Source organism: Pinus tabuliformis, chromosome X (assembly GCF_031772625.1).
Source record: "Pinus tabuliformis cultivar Carrire ecotype Pingquan chromosome X, CPIR1, whole genome shotgun sequence".
Classification (NCBI taxonomy): domain Eukaryota; kingdom Viridiplantae; phylum Streptophyta; class Pinopsida; order Pinales; family Pinaceae; genus Pinus; species Pinus tabuliformis.
In genome coordinates, this window is record NC_142308.1 from 631,408,524 (window position 1) to 631,429,646 (window position 21,123).

The window sequence follows — 21,123 nt, forward strand, 5'->3', positions numbered from 1 at the left end:
AGTGAATATATAATTGAAGCACCAAACTAGTGATGCACTGGCAAGTTATTGCATTGTGTAACCAAATACATATATTGTCTTTTTTTAAAACAAAAGGATTGAATTGTGCACATTTATCTTCCTATGTAACTTAGACAATCAGAATTTACCTAATTTATCAACATGTGTTAATACAGCCCTTTGACACCATCCTCCAAGTTTCTAATACATAATGGGCAACAAAAAAATAAGATATCCATGTTTTTAGGCATCGATGCGAAATCAAAATTTCTTGAAAAGGCTACATGTTTTGCCTACCTGACATTTGAATTTGCTCGACCAGAAAACTCCTCCAACTGTCCCTTTATATAGTGTGCAGCCTCCAGCAAACCATGGCTTCCTTCCTAAAATAAAAACAGATAATATTAAAACAAATTAATCATATAAGAATTCATAACTAATAAACAAGTGGACGAAAGATACCTCAGAATTAAATTTCTAAAAAAACATTATATCAAAATCTTTAAAGCTTCAAAAATTAGATAAATAAACAAATACAGACAATGCAGCAATAAAATTCTCAACTTGCAAAAATTTGGAAAAATAAAATAATCACAACAATAATAAATTCCTTGGCAGATGAAAATTGATGGAGCATTGTCAACAGGATCTTGGTTCAATGGTTAAGTGGGGATGGTGATATCACCCACTAAACCCACCCCAACCACACCCCCCAAGTTCCAACACCAAGGTCCAAATTCCACAAAGACAAGATTTTCCCCTTAGAAGCCATCTTGCCGATGTGAGTAAGCTATTTCAAGCAGTTGGAATCAGGTGCAAGTCCTGAACAGCTTTGGCGATATAGATACCCCCTGTTAATGGCTTCTTAGCCAAAGGGATCTTCCTTTAGCTTGCTACATTTGATTGTAAAATTGAAATATTCCAAAACTGGGGAAGAATATGCTTGCCACATTGTAATAATAGGAAGCACCTTGTCAAAAAATTGACACAGCATTTATAATAATAATAATAATAATCTAGTTTTAAAGTCGCGGCCAAGGCAAACACCAAATTGGTATATGAGACCCCCTTGTTTGTTGGACAAAGGACCCACCTCTGTGCAGTGATTTGATAGCTAAAATATGAAGGAGCTACAAAAATAGATTCATTAACACTACACGTGGATCCATGGTCAAATTCAATGGAGGTTTAAGTATTTCAATTTTTAAAAGGGTTTCTGCCACCTTTTGAAACCTTATGTCTCTAGAGTACGACGCCTTGGCCCACTTCCAAGACAACAGAAAATGAGCAACTGTCTCTAGTAGCGGTCAGACTTTGAAGTTTGAGCAGAAAGTGGCCAGTTGTTTTATAGTTTAGACAGCAGAAAGCAGTGGGCACAATCAGAATGTGGCAAGCAGTAACCACAGTGAGTAACAGATAAACTGGAGTCAGCAGACTCAGCACTGAACAGTGAACAGTGGGAGCGGGGTTCAACTCAGTCAAACAACCTACAGGTATGTAAATACCAATTATGGTTCTTATTTCCTATACTGTATGATTCTTAAGATCAAACATCTTGAACTTCGCGATTTTGTACTGTAAATTTAAAATCTCACTTGTCAACCCCTACACTTCCTAGCATAATATTCATGATCAGGAGAAATTCCACAGCAACCTCTTTGCTCATTTTAAATACAAGCTTGACCAGTGAAGCTCTGCTCCTAGCATATCTTGTTGGGTAGATTACCAGACTCTAATTGTCCATTTCGTGTCTTGTTCAAAAATCATTTCTGCACCACTAAGCAAGGGCAGTATTGATGACAACCCAAGCATTGTTTCTTACAGCCACAAAGCCTTTAGCCTCTCTGCAGTAGGTGGTGTTATATAAACATCGCTACCTGTAGCCCCTTCAGAATTCAGGGTGCTTGATGCCATTGTGAAGACCTTGATCATTTTCATCCTCTTAAACTTTGACTTGTGTAGAAAGTATAATTCACAGCCCTCACATGAACATAACTTGAATTACGAATAAATTCTCATTGAGGAAGATCTATGGAATTTATGAATAAGACTTCCATTTTAGTTTTATTATTGATCACTTGCAATTATTCCTTGAGTTATATGATTCTCGACTAAAAATGATCAAGTTTTCCATACTTGTAAAAACAGTATACTAAAACTTTGTAAATACAGCATGCTTTAAGTCTAAATTTTTTAACGTGACAAATTTAAATACATAATTTCTTTTTCCTATAATTACACTGTCAAGAGTCATGACCTCATATCACCCTTATTGTTAGCCCTCATTTGGATTTTATTTGTATACTGTAAATAATAACCTCCATCCTGCTGCCTACATTATTGTTAGGTTGTTATCCCTGCATTTTACATTTGAGAATTTAATTTAGAAGTTTAGAACCGTACAGTTATGCACTATACTTACCTTTGTTTGCCTACTTTGTTGTATCATTGCTTCTCTATATTATTTTTTGATTGTAGGTCAAACCATCAGAGATGTTGTAGATTGTAGAGACTACCATGATGTGCTCTAAGTTAGCAGTTGTACCTCATTATATTTCATCTTGTTCACCATTTTTGCCCACCTATGATCGAAAATATGATCCCTTTTAAGAATTTTTGTGGAACAATTTTTTGTTTGACAGTCAAACAAATCATAATAGCATTTACAGGTCGTGACAACATACACTCTTTTACTTACAAAAATTTGAAATTCCCCATATACACAGTGGAATAGACATGGAAGCATGACAGCAAAGTGGGGGGAAATGTAGCACATGATTCCATCATCCATAAAGACCCTGTTGAAGAATGTAACTAGTGTCGGTCTTCATAATTGTATTTGAGTCATGATGTAATGTATTTGTCAAAAGAAAGAAAGAAAAAAATATTTTATTAGCATGAGCTTCATGCTTTATTATTTTATTTTTAGGTCTAAGCCTCCATTGTAGGCTTCTAGGGTTTATGTCAAGAGTCATTGTCCTTGTTATCATTTATTAAACCCTTCTTGGGCTTTATATATCAAGAAAGAAAATTATTGTAATGTAAAATGAGTCAAATAGGCCTCCTCCACCAAGTCGGCCTCATTAAGGACAACTCGACCTCAACAGGAGCCTCAAAACCACTATATATGGGCAGCAACCCGACCTCATTTGGAGCATAAGACGAGAAAGTTTGATCTGCAGTTGCAGTGGGAGAAAAAGAAGAGTGAAATACCTAAGAAGAAGGAAACCTTTGTCAAGCAAAAGGAAGCCGAATTTTCTCTCTCTACTGCCACATGTGGGAAGTTTATGGGTTGTAGGAGGACCGAAAATTTCAGAATTGCAAGAAGGCCGAAAATATGGGAGTTAAAGGGCCGAAAATCTGTCTAGCAGCGGGAATGAAGCTGGTTGACGAGAAGAGACTACTGAAGTTTGCATAATCATCTTGGAAGGCTGACTTGGTGGAGTGAGGAAGGTCTTTTGGTCTAGTCAAAGGTCTTGGTTTGTCTCAATTTGATTTGAATCTATTAGTGGAAGAGTTTGACTGGGTTTTCCCCTACATAGGGGTTTTAGCCTTGGCTGAGTGCCTACTTCTGGTGTCATTGATCTTCATGCTTTTGATTTGATGATTGCTTGATGAGAAGAACATAAAGAAAGTTAATAAGAATATAAGAATATCACAAGTAATTGTCAACATAAGAAAATCTTTTTGCCTTTCTGATTTTCTAACATGGTATCAGAGCTAAGGTGAAAGAAGAGGAAAAAGGCAGCTTGAAGATCTATTGAAGAAAGGGTTAAGATAAGGTTTCAAAGCAGACCATAAGGAGAAGGACAATATAAAGAAAAAGGAAGGACTATTATGGCTACATCAACGAAGACAGAAAACAAAATAGAAGGAGCCACAAACTATAGGGCATGGAAGAAGAGGATAGACTCATCCTTGCAGAACATAAAGTATTGGATTTTGTACTAGGAAAAGTCAAGGAACCTTCAGATGATGTAGGAAAGGAAAAGTATAAGGGAACAGACATATTGGCCATGAATCTAATTGTAGATGGAGTGAAGGATAACTTAATTCCCTACATATCCAATATAGATACTGCAAAAGGGATGTATGAAACTCTCTCCAAACTATTCACCATCAAGAACATTAGACAAATAGCTAGTCTCAAGAATGAACTAAGAACAATAAAGATGACAAAAGATGATATTGTATCTTCCTATTTTGTAAGAATCTCCAGAATAAGAGATGAGCTCCAAGCTATTGACGAAGTCATACAAGATAAAGAGTTTATGATTGTTGCACTACTAGGTCTACCAAAATCTTGGAGTGTCTTTGCATCAAGTATTAGCAGTTGGAAAGAAACACCATCTTTTGAAGAAATGTAGTATGCATGCAGTCAAGAAGAAGCTCACATCTCATTAACAAACAATAAGAAGGAAGATGAAGAGAACATCACATCCAATGCATATTTTGCTCACTACAAGAAAAAGGGAGGAAACAAGAAGTTTAAAGGACCAAAGAAGAAGATTGACCTATCTAAAGTAAAGTGCTATCATTGTCATAAGATGGGACATTATAAGAATCAATGTCCTGAAAATCCTAGGAACAAGGACAAGAAAAGAGAAAGAGAACATGCCACAGTTGCAGATGAAGCTCCACCTAAGAAGAACAAGACCAAAGAGTCTGAAGTCAAAGACTTATATTATTAAGTCTCTTACATATCCTCCTACTTATATCATAGACTATTGTTTTAGGTTTTGTAAAGTTTTCTTTTATACTTTGATTTCTAGAGTTCATATATCTAATATGTCTTGCTAGAAATTTTTGAATTGTTTTTGATAAGTTGTAGGTATCCCTCAGAAAAATTGGATTAAGTGGGAGCCTTTTGTTGAGAAATCTAGGGGCAGCTAGATAGATGATTTCTCTTTTCTTGGTAACTATTTGTGATGTCTTTTTACTTATCTTGATTAGATTATTCTTCAACTTCATTATTATTGTGTTCCCTTCATCAAACAGCTACGAGACCATAAAGAACAATAAGACAAAGGACACAAGAGTATAGGTGATCAGCCAGGGCCAAAACCTTTCCAACTAAGAGGAAAAACCACAAGAATTCTTCTCTTCTTATAGAACTTCAATTGACGAATTCCAAGACCTACAACCCTTGACCAAAACCCTTCCACAACCAAGTCAAAGCTCCTCCTTGATGAACTCCTCTTCCTCCAAGTCAACATTGGTCAAACTTGTTCCACTACTTCAGATTTCGGCCCTAGATCAAAAATTCGACTAGCTATTGTAAACCTGCAATTTTGGCTTCTTCTACAGAAACCCTAGGTCACGTGTGGCTTGGAAGTGGACAAATTTGCCTCCTTTCTTCTTCACCTGACTTGACTTCCCTTCCTTGACAATTCAACTTGCTAGACAAACCTTTCTTGACCCAGAACTTGGCCATTGAAGATGACTGCAATTTGATACTTGTTGTTGTAGAAGGATGCCCTAATCCACTTCGCACATGTGAGAAGAATACCCAAAAACAATCTCGGAAATTCAACTTCCTTTTCTCCTTCTTGTCCTCTTCTTCGCACTTTTTTCTCTTCCTTGATCGAACTTGTATGTGTGATCAGTGAGTCCTTGAATGAGGCCAAGTCCTCCTTTATATAGGCTTCTTATCCATGATTGTAGGCCGACTTGTAACTGCCTTTAGGCTGACTTGTTGCTTGAGTAGGCCAACCTGTTCATTGCACCATGACAAGGTCTTGGAGGGTCTTTTGACTCAACTTTGACTTAAATAAATTCTTTTTACAATATGTAACATGCCTAAGAAGGGTCTTTCATACATGACAATGACTTTCTTGACTTGTAGACTAAATGAAAAGTCCTAGAAGCTCACAATGGGAGCTTGACCTATAAAATAAATTTCTCTTGAGCATGAAACCCATGCCTCAATAATAACAATAAATTATTTTTATCTTTTCATTAAATACATAAAATCATGATTACATATGTCATTATGAAGGCGAACCTAGTTACATATTTCAACATTCCCTCTTAAATAGGGAGGTATTCATAATCCATACAAGGTACTTGGACATTTCAATCTAAATAATTCTCATAAAAAGAGTTGGATTGGTAACCCATTTGTTTAGCATCATACCAACCAGCATTGTCATATAACAAGGCCTTGACTAACAGCTCTATCTCTCCACAAGGTCAGAGCATAATGTTGGCGAGCCCAATGACTGACAGACACCATCATCCTTGTCTCTCAAGGTACATACCCCACCCGGGTGTTCATAGAGTATGTCCTTCCAGGACTATTATTACCTTGGATTCCTAGTTTTCAAAGAATATCGATCCTCTTCGACTACTCTTATCTTGGATGCCCTACTTCATCCTCAAAGAGTATCAGATGCCAAATGCTTACCCAATCCTCCATTCTTTCTTCCCAAAGTGAAGACAAGAATGATGTGTCTATCTCTCCCTCTCAACTAGGGAGGATATACCCATTCCAATAAAGGAATGCACCCATTCCTGTAAAAGGATGTACCCAAGCTCCCTATTATCGAAGGACTTTTCCAAGCTCTCCCTCTTAATTAGGGACTTGCTTCCAAGCTCCCTCTTAACCAAGGACTTGCTTCCAAGATCCCTCTTAACCAAGGACTTGTTTCCAATAGCAACTTTCTTCTTTAGTGGAGATCATGGGACCTTTAGCTGCTTGTTGAGCTCCTCTTTTCGATGTCATGAATTTTTATCTTCATTATTATGAATCCTTTATCTTATAGGGCATCAGCCATCCATCACTTTCTTCAATTCAGTCATGTCATCCTTCTCCATATCGGAAAGAGGCCTTCTAGTCCACATCTAGATTTCCTTCATACAACTACCTCTTCCATGTCATGTTTCTTTTAGGATCTTCCCTCCCACCACATGAGTTCTAGTTGTAGGTGACATCTACAACTCTTTTTCAGTAGCCTTTTATCAATCCATCTAGATGTTGTTCAAAAATAAAAAATGAACAATCAAATCAAAGTTGCCTTTTGTGATGGCCTTTCATCATGACATCTTGCTTGTAACATCAACATCTTGCACATTCATAAGCACGTCTCCAAGAATTTCAATGTCAAGGTTCTCCTTTCTTTGTAGACCTTACCAGGGTCTTCATGCCTTCTCCATGGAGATATCATGGCCAATTCTTCTGGTCATCGGATGTTGATTTCCATAGATGCACTTCTCACGATCTCCTCATATATTGTTCCCCATGAATTTCCATTCATAGTTCCTTTATCTTTGTCAACCACTTCATATGAGGACATATTATGCTGATTTCATCTTTTCAATATGTGAATCATGCCTTCGTACACATATTTCCAAAGGAAGACATCCCTTTTCTTTGATCATGCTCACAAGGTAGAGCACTTACCCATACCATCTGCAACTATATGATGACATGACTTAATCAAATAAACATGTACATACCTCTTTTCTCTTTTCGGTCATCTAGACTTCCTTTCCTTGATTGAAAGTACTTCAATAAACTTGACCTGTTGCACTCCTTTGTCACCATACAATCATCCTTGTAAACAATGTATCCCACACAAGGTGGAATGATCAGCGAGACACTTGCTTCTTCCAAGTAGATGTGGACCTTCTAATGAAGATTCCAACAGAGGATCTAGACTATCCTCATCCGGCAGAAGCTCCTTTCTCATGATGATGATGTATGATGAATTTCTTCTATCATGCTAGATGACTTTCTTTCAACCTTATGCATGCTTTCAATGAGGTTACCACAAGCTACTTCCTTTATGTGATGATTGCGACATAGACTTCTACTTCAACTCTTCTTTTCAAGCTACTATAATGAGCTCTTCCTTCAATCGTATGCTTCTTTCACGATGCCATATCCTAATATGATGCATCCTATCATACTTACAATGCTTCCTATCATGATAGCTATTATTTATAAAACTGAATAGAACTTAGTCGAGGAGATTATCTCAGTCATAGTAGAGATCTCTCACTTCCTCCTCCTTTGATTTCTTCTTCTCCGGTTCTTCCACTTCTTCGGTGATATGGGCTTCTTCCTTTCCTCTTTTATTGTTGTCCTTCTTAAGTTTAGGACAATTTCTCTTGTAGTGCCCATATTCATGACAACCATAACATTGGATTTTCGACATATCCTTCTTGTTCTTTTTCTGAGGACCAAACCTTCCAAACTTTCCTTTCCTCTTAGCCATGCCAGCAAATGCTTGCACTTGACCAATCAGCTTTCTTCAATTTTACATAATGACCAAAGTTCATTGAATGGGGTAGCTTATTTCTTTCCATAGATGCTTGATGTAAAATTGCCCCATTGGTCTGGTAGTGCATTGAACACTATGGTGGTCATTTCTTTATCGGACAATATTTCTCCCAATTCTTGTAGTTGGTCTCTTATTTCTGGTACCCTCATAAAGTATGAGGCTATTCCATCTTCCTTTGATATCTTCATCTTGTAGATTTCTTGTCTTAATGATATCACTTCTCCTGCAATACTTACAGTGAACAATTCTACTCGCTTGTCCTATATTTATTTTGATGTCTCTAATTTTGATACATAAGGTATGAGGGGGTCCTTGATGGATTTTATAACAATCCTTTGAGCCCTTACTTTCAGTGAAAATTCCTGAATCTAACACATCAGAAACCCCTACTGCAATTACTGGTTTACACTCACCTACTTGTTCTTTACATTAACAAGTTATTTAATTGCATAAACATCGAAGTAAACACTATTACAGCCTTCACAAATATACAAATCATGTACTGAAATAAACAGAGACAATAACATAAGGGACATCGTTATTTTTGGACAACCATCCCCGGAAAAACCCAATTCAGGAAAACCGGTGCAGCATATAGAGGGTTTGTATTATTAAGCAGATTTCGTGAATACAACTAGGGTGCCAAAAATGGCTCACCCAACAGAGAATATCCTTGGCAATAGCACCTCTATTCGAAGACAAATATTGCGGCAAATCAACAAGCGGATGATCAAACCCCACAACGACTCTGGTTGTTCCCTATGCTGGACAGCAAAAGCTGCTCCAATCACTGCTCTGGAACTGCGTCACTCCTTCAGGATCAGCGTCACCCTCTCCTGGCTCAAAATCTGCTAATCTGCTCTTAGTCTGCCCCATACAATCTCCCCAGCGCTGCCTCTGAGGCCCAACGTCAGCCTCTACGGCTTTTGCATCAGCCTTCTGTGTCCTCTGGGTCATCACTTTGGCCTCTACGTCAACCCTTCTAGAGCCTGCGTTGTCTCTCCCGGCACTACGTTGCCTCTCTACTATGTATTCTTTAGCGTCGGATGAAAATCCCTTGCTGAACTGCCCCTCACTACAACTCTGATCACTAACTCGATTTCCTCAACAAACCTCGCCCCAGAAAATCGAATTCTTTGATCACTTGGTGTGTCTCCATTGTGCACATGTGAGAAGAATACCCAAAAATTCAATTTCCTTTTCTTTTTCTTGTCCTCTTCTTCTTTGCACTTTTTCCTCTTCCTTGATCGAACTTGTGTGTGTGATCAAGGAGTTCTTGAATGAGGTCGAGTCCTCCTTTATATAGGCTTCTTGTCCATGATTGTAGGTCGACTTGTAACTGCCTTTAGGGCGACTTGTTGCTTGAGTAGGTTGACTTGTTCATTGCACCATGACGAGGTCTTGGAGGGTCTTTTGACTCAACTTTGACTTAAATAAATTCTTTTTAGAATATGCAACATGCCCAAGAAGGGTCTTTCATACATGTAATGTTAAACACACATGGGCAGCAAGAGAAAATATGAAAGATAAAACATGCAGTACAATTTTTTATTAACAAGAGATATACATTTGTAGTACATTATGTGACTCTTGGGTTTCACATCCCAAGGTCTCTTGGACTACTTAGTCTATTCAGCTTCCACACTAACCCATGAGGATTAGGTGTCCAACATTCCCCCCCTTAATCCGAAGGGTTATGTATGAGTCCAAGAAGAGAGCTATAATACAAAATGTGCAAAAATGCATGGCAGCACTAGGCTAAATGTGCTCTCTGAAATGTTGGTATAAAGGGCGATGGTTTAAGGATGACCACCAACACTGGAACGCTTAGTGCAGTTCCCGGAACTCTTCCAAAACTGGCAAGAAGCTGAAGTCTTCTGCTAGAGGAAGTGATCCTATTGTTTTAAAGAGGGAAACCTTCAACCATGAAAGGGAGGTCTCACCCCGCATAAAAGGGAGAACTTCAACCTGAAAAGGGAAGTCTCAACCTGTGATGGTTTAAGGATAACCAACAACTCTGGAATGCTTAATGCAATTCCTGGAACTCTTCCAAAGTTGGCAAGAAGCTGGAGTCTTCTGCTAGAGGAAGTGTTCTCAATTTTGTTCCTAGAACTCTTCCAAAACTGGCAAGAAGCTGAAGTCTTCTGCTAGAGGAAGTGTCCCAGATTGCCAACTGAAGGCATGTTCACGGGCATCTTTGTTTCTGGCTACAACTCTGAAACTGGTGTGGCAGGTTGTGGCTCAGGCTCGCTTGATGTGACTTTGAAGCTTGTAGATGACCATCATTTCCCCCCCTGTCAGATACAAGGTGAGATGATGGAGAAAACTCAACTGCAAGACTTTTCAATACTCTGGAGCAAGTTCTGACATGTGTTTGGAATATCTTCTTGGCTGTTGATGCCCATTGCCAAGAAGCGATCCATCCAAGATGAATCTTTGTTCTTGCAAGACGTTTGTTTCTGAAGCATCTGTGTGAAGAATGACTGGTTTTATGACAGTGCTTACATGGATGAAGATCAAAACAGTTATCTTTCAAATGGCCAACTCGGTCACAGTGTTGGCATTTCACAATCTGTTGTTGTTGTTGTTGTGGAAGAGAGGCAGAATCTGGAACAGCTGAAGCTGAACTGTCATGAGGAGCAGGTGAACTGTCATGAATGAATCCAGCACTGTGAAACTGAATGGGTTTGGCGTAGTCTGGAATATGAAAGGACAAGTCCTTGTCATATCCAAGACCAGTTCTGTGCTTGTTGTGGACAAGCTGTTCCCAAGGTCTAATGATAGGCTTGGGAAGTGTAGATTGAGTTTCTGCATCTGCATGTACAATTGTTGCTTTATTTAAATGCACTGTAACATTATTGTCTCGCTGTTTATGGGAGTCTGTTTCAATCTTCTGAACAGAAACAGGTTCAGAATGATGACTCCATCGCTGTAATTCTTCTTGCTGTAGCTGAGATTCAAGCTGCAAAAAGTCGATCTTTTCCTGTGCATTTTGTAGACATGTCTGAATTTCTGAGAGAGATCCTTTGCTGATTTGTAATGTGTCATCAACAGTAGATTGTATAAGAGTTTTCATGAACTCTACTACTTCATTGATTCTGGCCATTTTTCTTCAATGTTAGATTTACACCTTAAAAACTGATCACAATTATTACTTAATGCAAAAAAATATATCCACTTACAATACACAGCAATATCTTGTATAAATGTGTGGCAAATGAATCAGGGAATCAATGCATATATATATATGTAGACAGAAACTATAATGGGTTTTAAATACAATGCCACACTTGGGGCAGCAGCAACTACAAACTTGCTTGAATCCTTCAAATACTCATGTCCAAATACTTAGCAAACTGTATAGTGCTGGTCATATATACCATAGCATTTTACCATGACCTTTCAAGAGCCTTCCAACTATGCACAGTTTCAGGAAAACCTCCAGGAGATTAGAGAATACTCGCCCCTGCTTCAGATGTATATGCAGCCAATTATTAAGGAGATTTGACTTTTTGACAGTGATAAAATCTGCCCACAAAGGACAACTCGAACACAAACTGATAGAACTTGATTTGAAGATGCTTTGATTTTAATAATATATCAGCCTGCAGTTGCCAACTTTTGTACTTTGATAACAGCGACTATCATGTACCTTTTCCATCGTTCAAGCATGCCTGCCCACCGAAGACACCCAATTTTTTTATCTTTACCATGTGGCTGAAGGAGATCCCAGATGATAGGATGAACTGATTCAATGCCACAACTTCAAGTACAATATTGTTGGGCAGTTCTAAAAGAATATTAGCTATTATTATCAAGTTGTCCTAAAAGAATATACCTACTTCCACCCCGAAGAGCAAAGAATTTATCACCGACAGTAAGATCTTTTACAGGATTGTCAAAGTCATTACGTGCAGCAGGGAGAACAATTTGCACTCCTTTGCAAATTTATATCATCGACATTACTGTTTCACAAACTTATACGTACAAAGTGAAACAAAATCAATCCAAAAAGGTTCTAGCATCACATGGTCTAGATTCGACCTTGAACAAAACCTTAATAACAGGGAAAGCAGATAGAATAAGAAGGAATTCCCCTCACATGCAACATTACCATTCCAGAAACTCTAAAGCTTAATGGAAACCGGACCTCAGACAAATCCGCCTACCAAGAAATACCAATATTTGAACTGCACGGCACTAAAAATCCACGAACTGTAGTAAAGGAATTCCTTATCCAAACAAGAACACCCTCAATAATCAAACTCCATGACCAAAACGAACAAATCATAGCTAAATCAAATCCTTTTCTCGTGAAGATATCGCATTTAGCCACAGGAACTGTTACATAACCAGGTCGCGGGAGTCCAAGAGTTTTTAAACGGATGCTATGATCTAGAATGTCCGATACCACTCAACAATTCAAACGCTGCGTTAAAATGGGACAGTGTTACCATTTAATACCATTCAATAAAATGTTGATTCGCATTCAACATATACCGTGTTCAATACTATTCAATATATACGCTGGACCATTCTATAAAACAGCGTGCATTCAACAGCGTTAAATACCATCATTCATTCAACGCATTCAAATTTGGACGGGCATATGTATAAACCCACAGTCTTCAAAGAAATTCAATGCAGAGCCAATTTACAATACTCCATACCATTAACACAACATTAACCATAAACGGTCTTCAAAAATCTATGTACCGCAGAGCATAAATACTTCATGGTATTCACATGGAACTTTCCGCAGAGACCAATGCGGGAGTAATCAAACACGGATTATAAAAAGAGGCACACAGTCTTCGCAAATCACGCAATAGAACATCCATCAATGCATATATCAACTTATGAAGCATACCACGGTCTTCACAGTCTCACGGTCAACTTTAACATATTGTATGCAGAGAAACGACCAACACATTCACGGTCTTCCACTGCAGTCTTCTACTGTGCATTCCTCCAGCAATATGTCATACAACATATAAAGAGCAAGGGGGCCAAGCGTGGAGCGATGAAAGGACATATTTTGTAGAGATTTGATAGAGATTGAAAGAGAAGGTACACATTTTTTAACAGTGTTCAAGCCACAGCGTTATACCACAGCGTTCAAGCCACAGTCAATGCAATATGCATTCAAACTTCGAACATAACTTCATAACGTTGATACCAAAAACGCATTCAATAATTCAAACGCAGTTCAATACCATATATACGCTGGACCAAACAGCGTTAATACAATACAGCGTTCAAATACCACCACAGCGTTTCAAATACCATTATACAGCGTTACCATACAACGCAGTTCAATGCCATTCAAAGGGACAGCGTTACCATACATATACCATTCAATATATGCCAAGAGCGCTTCAAGCGTTGACAAAACCTGTTTCAGTGCCCGTCCAAACATATGGCAGCGTTAAACAGACAAGCTCAAGCGTTCAAGAGACAATGAGACAGCGGTTAAAAAATACAGACAGACAAGGAAACATATGGGACAGCGTTAAAACATATGGCGTGGTTTGCAAATTAATGGTGCGACGGAATGGTATACAGTGTTAACACAGCGTTTCAATTGAACAGCGTTCAATCCAGCGTTGATGCCAATACCATAACACAGCGTTCAATGGAATGGTGCGACTGGAACAAATCAGAGCAGCGTTTCAATGAACAGAGAATATGAAACGTTTATGGAGTCTGAGCATATTCAAATGAACAGGGCGCAGAAATCATAAATAAAATATGTCAGGGCAGCGCAGGTGTGGCAGACAGAACGCAAGTATCTCATTCAACAACGCATACCAATGAGCTGGACCTTCATCAATGGTGGCGTATCAGCTTCAGCGCTAATGACAGTATGGACAGATGTGCAGTGCTGGCAGAGGTAGGTTATTTCAGGTCTGAGGAGAATAAGGCAGAGGCAGAGGTCAGGTAACGCAGAACTGACATATATATAGAGACCACAAAACAAGTGGCTCAAATTGGAGCAGGACCAGCAATCGCCCGCTCTGATACCATGTTAAACACACATGGGCAGCAAGAGAAAATATGAAAGATAAAACATGCAGTACAATTTTTTATTAACAAGAGATATACATTTATAGTACATTATGTGACTCTTGGGTTTCACATCCCAAAGTCTCTTGGACTACTTAGTCTATTCAACTTCCACACTAACCCATTGAGGATTAGGTGTCCAACATGTAACATGACAATGACTTTCTTTACTTATAGACTAAATGACAAGCCCTAGAAGCTCATAATGGGAACTTGACCTATAAAATAAATTTACCTTGAACATGAAACCCATGCCTCGATAATAATAATAAATTTATTTTTATTTTTCATTAAATACATAAAATCATGATTACATATGTCATTATGAAGACTGAACCTAGTTACATATTTCAACACCTTCACCATTTTACCAAAAGATAAGTATATTATTTGTTGTTTCCCCTTTCATGTTTGATTTCCTCCACACGTCAAGTTCTATTTGTATTGCATACTCATAATCCTTTCTATGGTAGGAAATCTCGCAGGAATACACAAGAATTATGGAGGAAACTTCAAAGAAAGACTTGAATCATGAAAGAAGATCTATTGCAAAGGAAGCCCTTCAAAGAAGATGATATCGTCAAGGTATGTTTGATTTGTTGCAGATCTTCATCTTACAAGAAGGTATGATTATTCTTCATTTGGAATTTGCTTTGTATTACTAACTCTCTTGTGTCTAGGGTTTTGAATCATAAAGATTCTTGTTAGGGTGATTAATCACTAGATTGAATCTACCCTTGTCATACTATCTCTTGCCATTTGTTCATTTTGGTGAAACCCTAACCCTTTAGGTTCACCATAAAACCCTAGCACCCTAGCCTTTTGAAGCTTAGGGTATGTTGTCTATAGCAATAAAACCCTAGTCTACTTAGGGTTTGTTAATAAAAAGTCTAGAACATATGATTAAATCCTTCTCTATTAATGATTAGGGTTTGTTGATATAGAACCCTAACCTTTTAGGGTTTGTTGTTAATGTCTAGGTTATATGATAAAACCCTAGATTTTTAGGGTTTGATGAATTAGGGTTTATGAACAAAAGCCAATGTAATAATTAAAGTAAGGTCCTAGGAATGAAACCCTAGGTGTATGTGCTTTTATATGCTTGAAACCCTAGCCTAGTAAAATTGATGTATATCTAATTTTGAAATTTGATGCATGTATCTAGGGATTGATATAAGAAAATAAAAATGGAACCCTAGATATGAAAATGCTACAATGCTAACTTGATTGTTGGTATCCATGATTTAGTTCTGTTGATGAAATTTAGGGATTGTGACAAAACAATAGTAGAGTTTAACATGAAATTCTAAGGCATGATATTGAAAATGTTATGATTGGATTGTTAACTATAAGGCTTTAAGTCTCGATAATGGAATCTAAGGTTTGTGACAAAACCCTAGCAAAATTGTTGAAATCTACGTTATAAAAGATGTAACCCTTGTTGACTGTGAACCTAACTAGATTTATGTTTTGGATATCCAAAGCTTGATTGTTTTGATGCTTCCATTGTAATTTCATGATAACCCTATTTTGATATAGTTGACTTCATGCTTCTGTATATTTGTACTTCACTGTACTTGTTGTTGAAGATTTGCAAGTACACAATCTTCAAGATAATTATGATGAGCATGATGGAAAAGGGAAGTTGTAAGAATGATGATGACATTAAAGATGAATAGATGATTTTGTTGCCATAGAAAGAAAGATGTCCCTGAAGGAATGAAGCTTTGAGAGGTTGAAAGTTTTCCAATGATATGATACAAAAAGAAAGAACATGTATAGCTGAAAGAATAAAATTGTTGATCTCCCTACGTTGAGAGGGAGCTTGGATGAAGGAAAGTGTATATCCTCCATAAGTTGAGAAAGGAGACAAGATCTTGGAAATATGAAAGGAAAGAATAAGATCAAAGAATAGCTAAAGCACTACAGATGATTGTTCATGAAGCAAAATTTAAAAGGGTGTTGAGATAGAGTTTGTGACTGTTAGTGAATTGAAGAAGGAAACCTCCGACAAGATGTATTTGGATAATATGATGATGATCTAAGCAACATCAAAATATTCTAGGACCCCAAAGGTTTGTGCTAAACATATATATATATATATTGAAAGTTTATTACTAATTGGGGTTGTGATTGTGCTGGATCTCTCCATAAAATTGAACATCTTGGAAGCATGCTTGGACTAATAGATATATCTGATTTACTTGGTAGGGAGAGATGAAGTATCTTGGGGTGACAAGATGCTTGGGAGGACATTTGGCCGGCCTATAATGATGTCCAGATCCCAAAGTAGGGAGGGTATCGTTGGTCTTGTGGAGCTCCGACCTTTGATACGATACCTAGATCCCTAGGTTGGTGTTAGAGTTTAAGCCTGATGGTACCTATATTGGCTAAGGCTTGGAACACACCTTAGACCCACCCGATTGGATACTCTGGTCAAATATCTAATCTGCAGCACTGCATGTGTTGTAACACTTCATAGAAACATATCATTTTGAGTTCGCCAAGTACCTATGTATATATGTAATTATGAATACCTCTCTAGTTAAGAGGAAGTTTTGAAGAATGTAACTAGTGTCTGTCTTCATAATTGTTTTTCAATCATGATGTAATGTATTTGTCAAAAGAAAGAAAAAGAAATTTATTTTATCACCATGGGTTTCATGCTTTATTATTTTATTTTTAGGTCTAAGCCTCCATTGTAGGCTTCTAGGGTTTATGTCAAGAGTCCTTGTCCTTGTCATCATTTATTAGACCCTTCTTGGGCTTTATATATCAAGAACGAAAATTATTGTAATGTAAAATGAGTCAAATAGGCCTCCTCCACCAAGTCGGCCTCATTAAGGACAGGTCGCCTCAACAAGAGCCTCAAAATATATAGGCAACAACTCGACCTCATTTGGAGTATAAGACAAGCAAGTTTGATTTGCAGTTGCAGGAGGAGAAAAAGAAGAGCGAAATACCTAAGAAGGAGGAAATCCCAACGAAGAAGAAGAAACCTTTTTCAAGTAACAGGAGGCTGAATTTTCTTCTATTGCCACACGTGCGAAGTTTCTGGGTTGCAAGGGGACCGAAAATTTCAGAATCGCAAGGAGGTTGAAAATCTAAGAGCTGGAAAGCCGAAATTCTATATAGCAGCTAGATTGAAGCTGGTTGACGAGAAGAGACTACTGAAGTTTGCATAATCATCTTGGAAGGCCGACTCGGTGGAGTAAGGAAGGTATTTAGGTCTAGTCAAAGGTCTTGGTTTGTCTCAATTTGATTTGAATCTATTAGTGGAAGAGTTTGACTGGGTTTTCCCCTACATAGGGGTTTTAGCCTTGGTTGAGTGCCTACTTCTGGCGTCATTGATCTTCATGCTTTTTGATGATTACTTGATGAGAAGAAGATAAAGAACATAAAGAAAGCTAATAATAATATAATAATATCACAAGTAATTTCCAACATACGAAAATCTTTTTGCCTTTCTAATTTTCTAATAGACCCAAGATCTCCTTTATGCAATATGTAGAAATTCTTGACAAAAATCCCAATCCCAAGGGTGCTTCATACAAATAGAGATGCAGTGAATGCAAAAACATCTAAATACTCACATAATGGGGTGAGGGGCCATCTCACAAGGGTGACTAACACAGGGGTGTTGGTATGTGCTAGTCCAAATGACGCAAATAGCAAACATAGACCAGGTTTGAGTCTTTCAAAACTTAAGTTCTATAAATTTTAGTAAGCAATCACTGATAGGAGACTCGCTAAGGGAAAATTCCATGTGCAAGGCTCTATAGCTAAGCCTCCAATGCCATCTAAACTAGTGGTTGTGACCAGTAAAAGGCTTACTCTAGGACCTCTTGAAATAGCATTTAATAACCAATGTAGAGAAGCAATTGATTAGTACATAGCTTAGTGTTGATAACATTGTCGATTTTTCAGCGATGTGTCGAAAAATGACAATTTTTTCGACCCCAAAAAAAGACTATTTTTTCATGAAACAAAATATCACGATGTTTGGAAAAAATTGCAATTCTTCGACAAAAAAACATGCCACTACCTAAAAAGTCATTGAGACAGCGAAACCCATGAGGCTTTAAGCAACTTTGGGCTTTCTTTTTTTCATTTGTGTTCCTTGGTTGTTGGAGAAGTAAGGAGGGTTTGTGGTCGTCATCACTCATTGTCGAAATAGCCAAACAACCATGATGTTTCCGCTGACGTTTCGGCTAACGTTTCCATTTTTGGGAGGTGATGTTTCTAAATGTACCCGTTTCGGAAACTCTGAAACGTTTCGTGCAACTCAGCCCTGGACACCAGCCTGCAATGGAGTACCTTTTGCTAGAGGGGTGGAGGTCAGATTAGACCTCTGAAACCCCTGGAGGTCTGGACATGGGGACAAGTTTCACATGCTAGGGGGTGGCAGCTGCATTATTAGCAGCCTGCCAATGGTTGGGAGGAAAATCATGAACCTGATCCCAATGCCCAGTCCAAGTCACACCTTGGTGAGTGTTTTTATTAATTGGGTTGCCCCAAATGCTCCTCTGTTGTTCCTAATATACCTAATTGTTCCAGGACACAAGATTACATTGTTGTATAGGCACTCCTGTTAATCAGGAATGTCTGATCAAACCAGATGTGGTATGTTACAAATGTTGTATGTTTAATGTTAGGCACTAATTGGATGGCGTACATGCCTTAAACAAATATCAGGCAGACCTCCTTAAGACTGGATCTCCAGGTATCTAGCACTTTGAAAGACCTCACAATGTCAGGGTGAAGCTTCCCTAGTTGCTTCAGACATAATTTATTGCTTCCAAGCCATCTAAAGTGACACCACTTGTTTTATGCACAAATTGATATATACTAATAACTGTGGTCTGTTATAGCCCAGTTCCTGGCATTTCCCTGTATTAGCTATGTTGTCATATGATATGTCTGTGGCTTATCATAAAGTTGTTCCTGGAGGTTCCTTGCATAAGTCCTGCTGTTAAGGACTATGCAACTGTTATTACCAAGCCTCACCTTATGCAACTGTCATTTTGTCACCAAGGACTGTGGGTCTACAATTGAATAGCGAAGCTAGTTCCAAGTCAGGGAGTGGATGATAACTATACCTAACCTTCTTACATGGAAACAGAGACAGTGCACAACTCCTGTAGCACCAAATCGCAAGGCCATATCCTCGGTATGATGGTCTAAATTCTAGCATACGCTGTTCCTCTATAATATTTGGGGTGAGTTGTTTTGTCACAGAATACTGCTGCAGACTAATAGTATAGAACTTCATATGTTGTCATTGCATGACTTGGGTATGATAGTTATTTTAACCCTGGACAGGACACAGTGTTTAAACCTGGTTGGGTATGATGTCATATGGGGGCTGAATTTGCTGTTACATGGATTGAGCAACCATTGTTTCAGTACTATGCAGGTGCATTGACACAACCGCATGCTGCTACATGTATTGTTGTTCGTGTAACCTTGTCTTGTCATCTATGTTATGGAACCTTGTCATGCCACTATGCGTAATAGTATCTAGTATGTGCTTGTACTTTATACTGTGCATTGTATGTCTGGAATGGACATATGAGAGGCTTAGTTGGGTAGAAATCAAATAATGTAACATGTATTGCACCACCAATCCTAGCCTCCAGTTAAGTTCTACTTATCTATGCCCTCAGTTACATTTAAATGTTTATATTTGCCTATCCGTGGGATGCATTATGTTTACACAATGATAATGAGTGAATCTGAAGTACATATGAACTGCCTGCAACTCTTGTTTGGTTATATGAATTTCAGACCTTGTTACAGTCCCAGTCCAATTATGAAGGTTGTAACTTTATCTTGTTAATAAAGTGAATCTGATATGTGTATGAGCTGTCCGCAACCCTTTGGGTGCATGAGATTCTAGATTTTGGATACGGTTAAAGGTAGAATTAGCCCAGCAAATTAATTATGACGGGAGGAATTTGCACGGGGTGCACTGGAGCCCAAAGGAGACGATTGGCTATTACATTCAACAGTCTAAAGACCACAAAAATCTCGTGAATCTGGTGCACTAATATTGTGTATGCAGTTCCTAAGAACGAGGTAAGGCAATTGACTAATGATGTCTGCATCAATTCAGAGCTCATATCAGTAATGTATTTAAAGTAAAATCTGAAGCATATTCTCTCCCGATAAGGGAAGTGGCTTGATCATTAGTCATGCCCACAATATGAATGTCAGAAACTAATCATTACAAACAAACCAACTCCACTACCGCCCTAATCAAGCTTCTAAAGCCAGGCTGCCACAAAAAGGATTCTGCTCTTAGCAAATAGAGGCATCACCACAAATTGGGGGTAGTCTCGATGAAATCTTATAAAACGAGTTGCATGTATAATGACTAGAACCTTCTCGTATCCAAACAACCTCCTCATATCAACATGGTCTGTCAGTACCATGAAAACTCTCCCATTAGCTCAGTCTCCACAGACTTGGAATGGGTAACGTACCTAGTCCCTCAAGGAATGGTGGTACCAGATGAGCACCCCAGGTATAGAAGGAGACCTACCCGAAAGAGGGAATTAAGCCATTTAATACACCCAAATCAAAATATATATATATATATATATATATATCATAATAATAATAATAATAAAAAGGGTTGTTACAGAGAATATGTCTCCAATGCCTTCAAGGAGTTGTGTAAGAGGGAAGGCAGTAGGGGAGAGCTGATAGCACCTCATAACCCACAGCAGAATGGGGAGGCTGAGAGAAGAACCGCAATATTGTTAGAGCG

The 21,123-nt window shown here is 38.2% G+C and overlaps 1 protein-coding gene across 1 annotated transcript in view; it reads right to left on the minus strand.

The window, feature by feature from the left end:
* The window catches only part of LOC149141578 (uncharacterized), a 318,849-nt gene that overhangs the window by 249,936 nt on the left and 47,790 nt on the right, over window positions 1–21,123 (minus strand). The window contains exon 2 of the mRNA XM_089446868.1: window positions 298–383. Within this exon, the coding sequence (XP_089302994.1) occupies window positions 298–383 (86 nt within the window). The remainder of the gene's footprint in view (window positions 1–297; window positions 384–21,123) is intronic.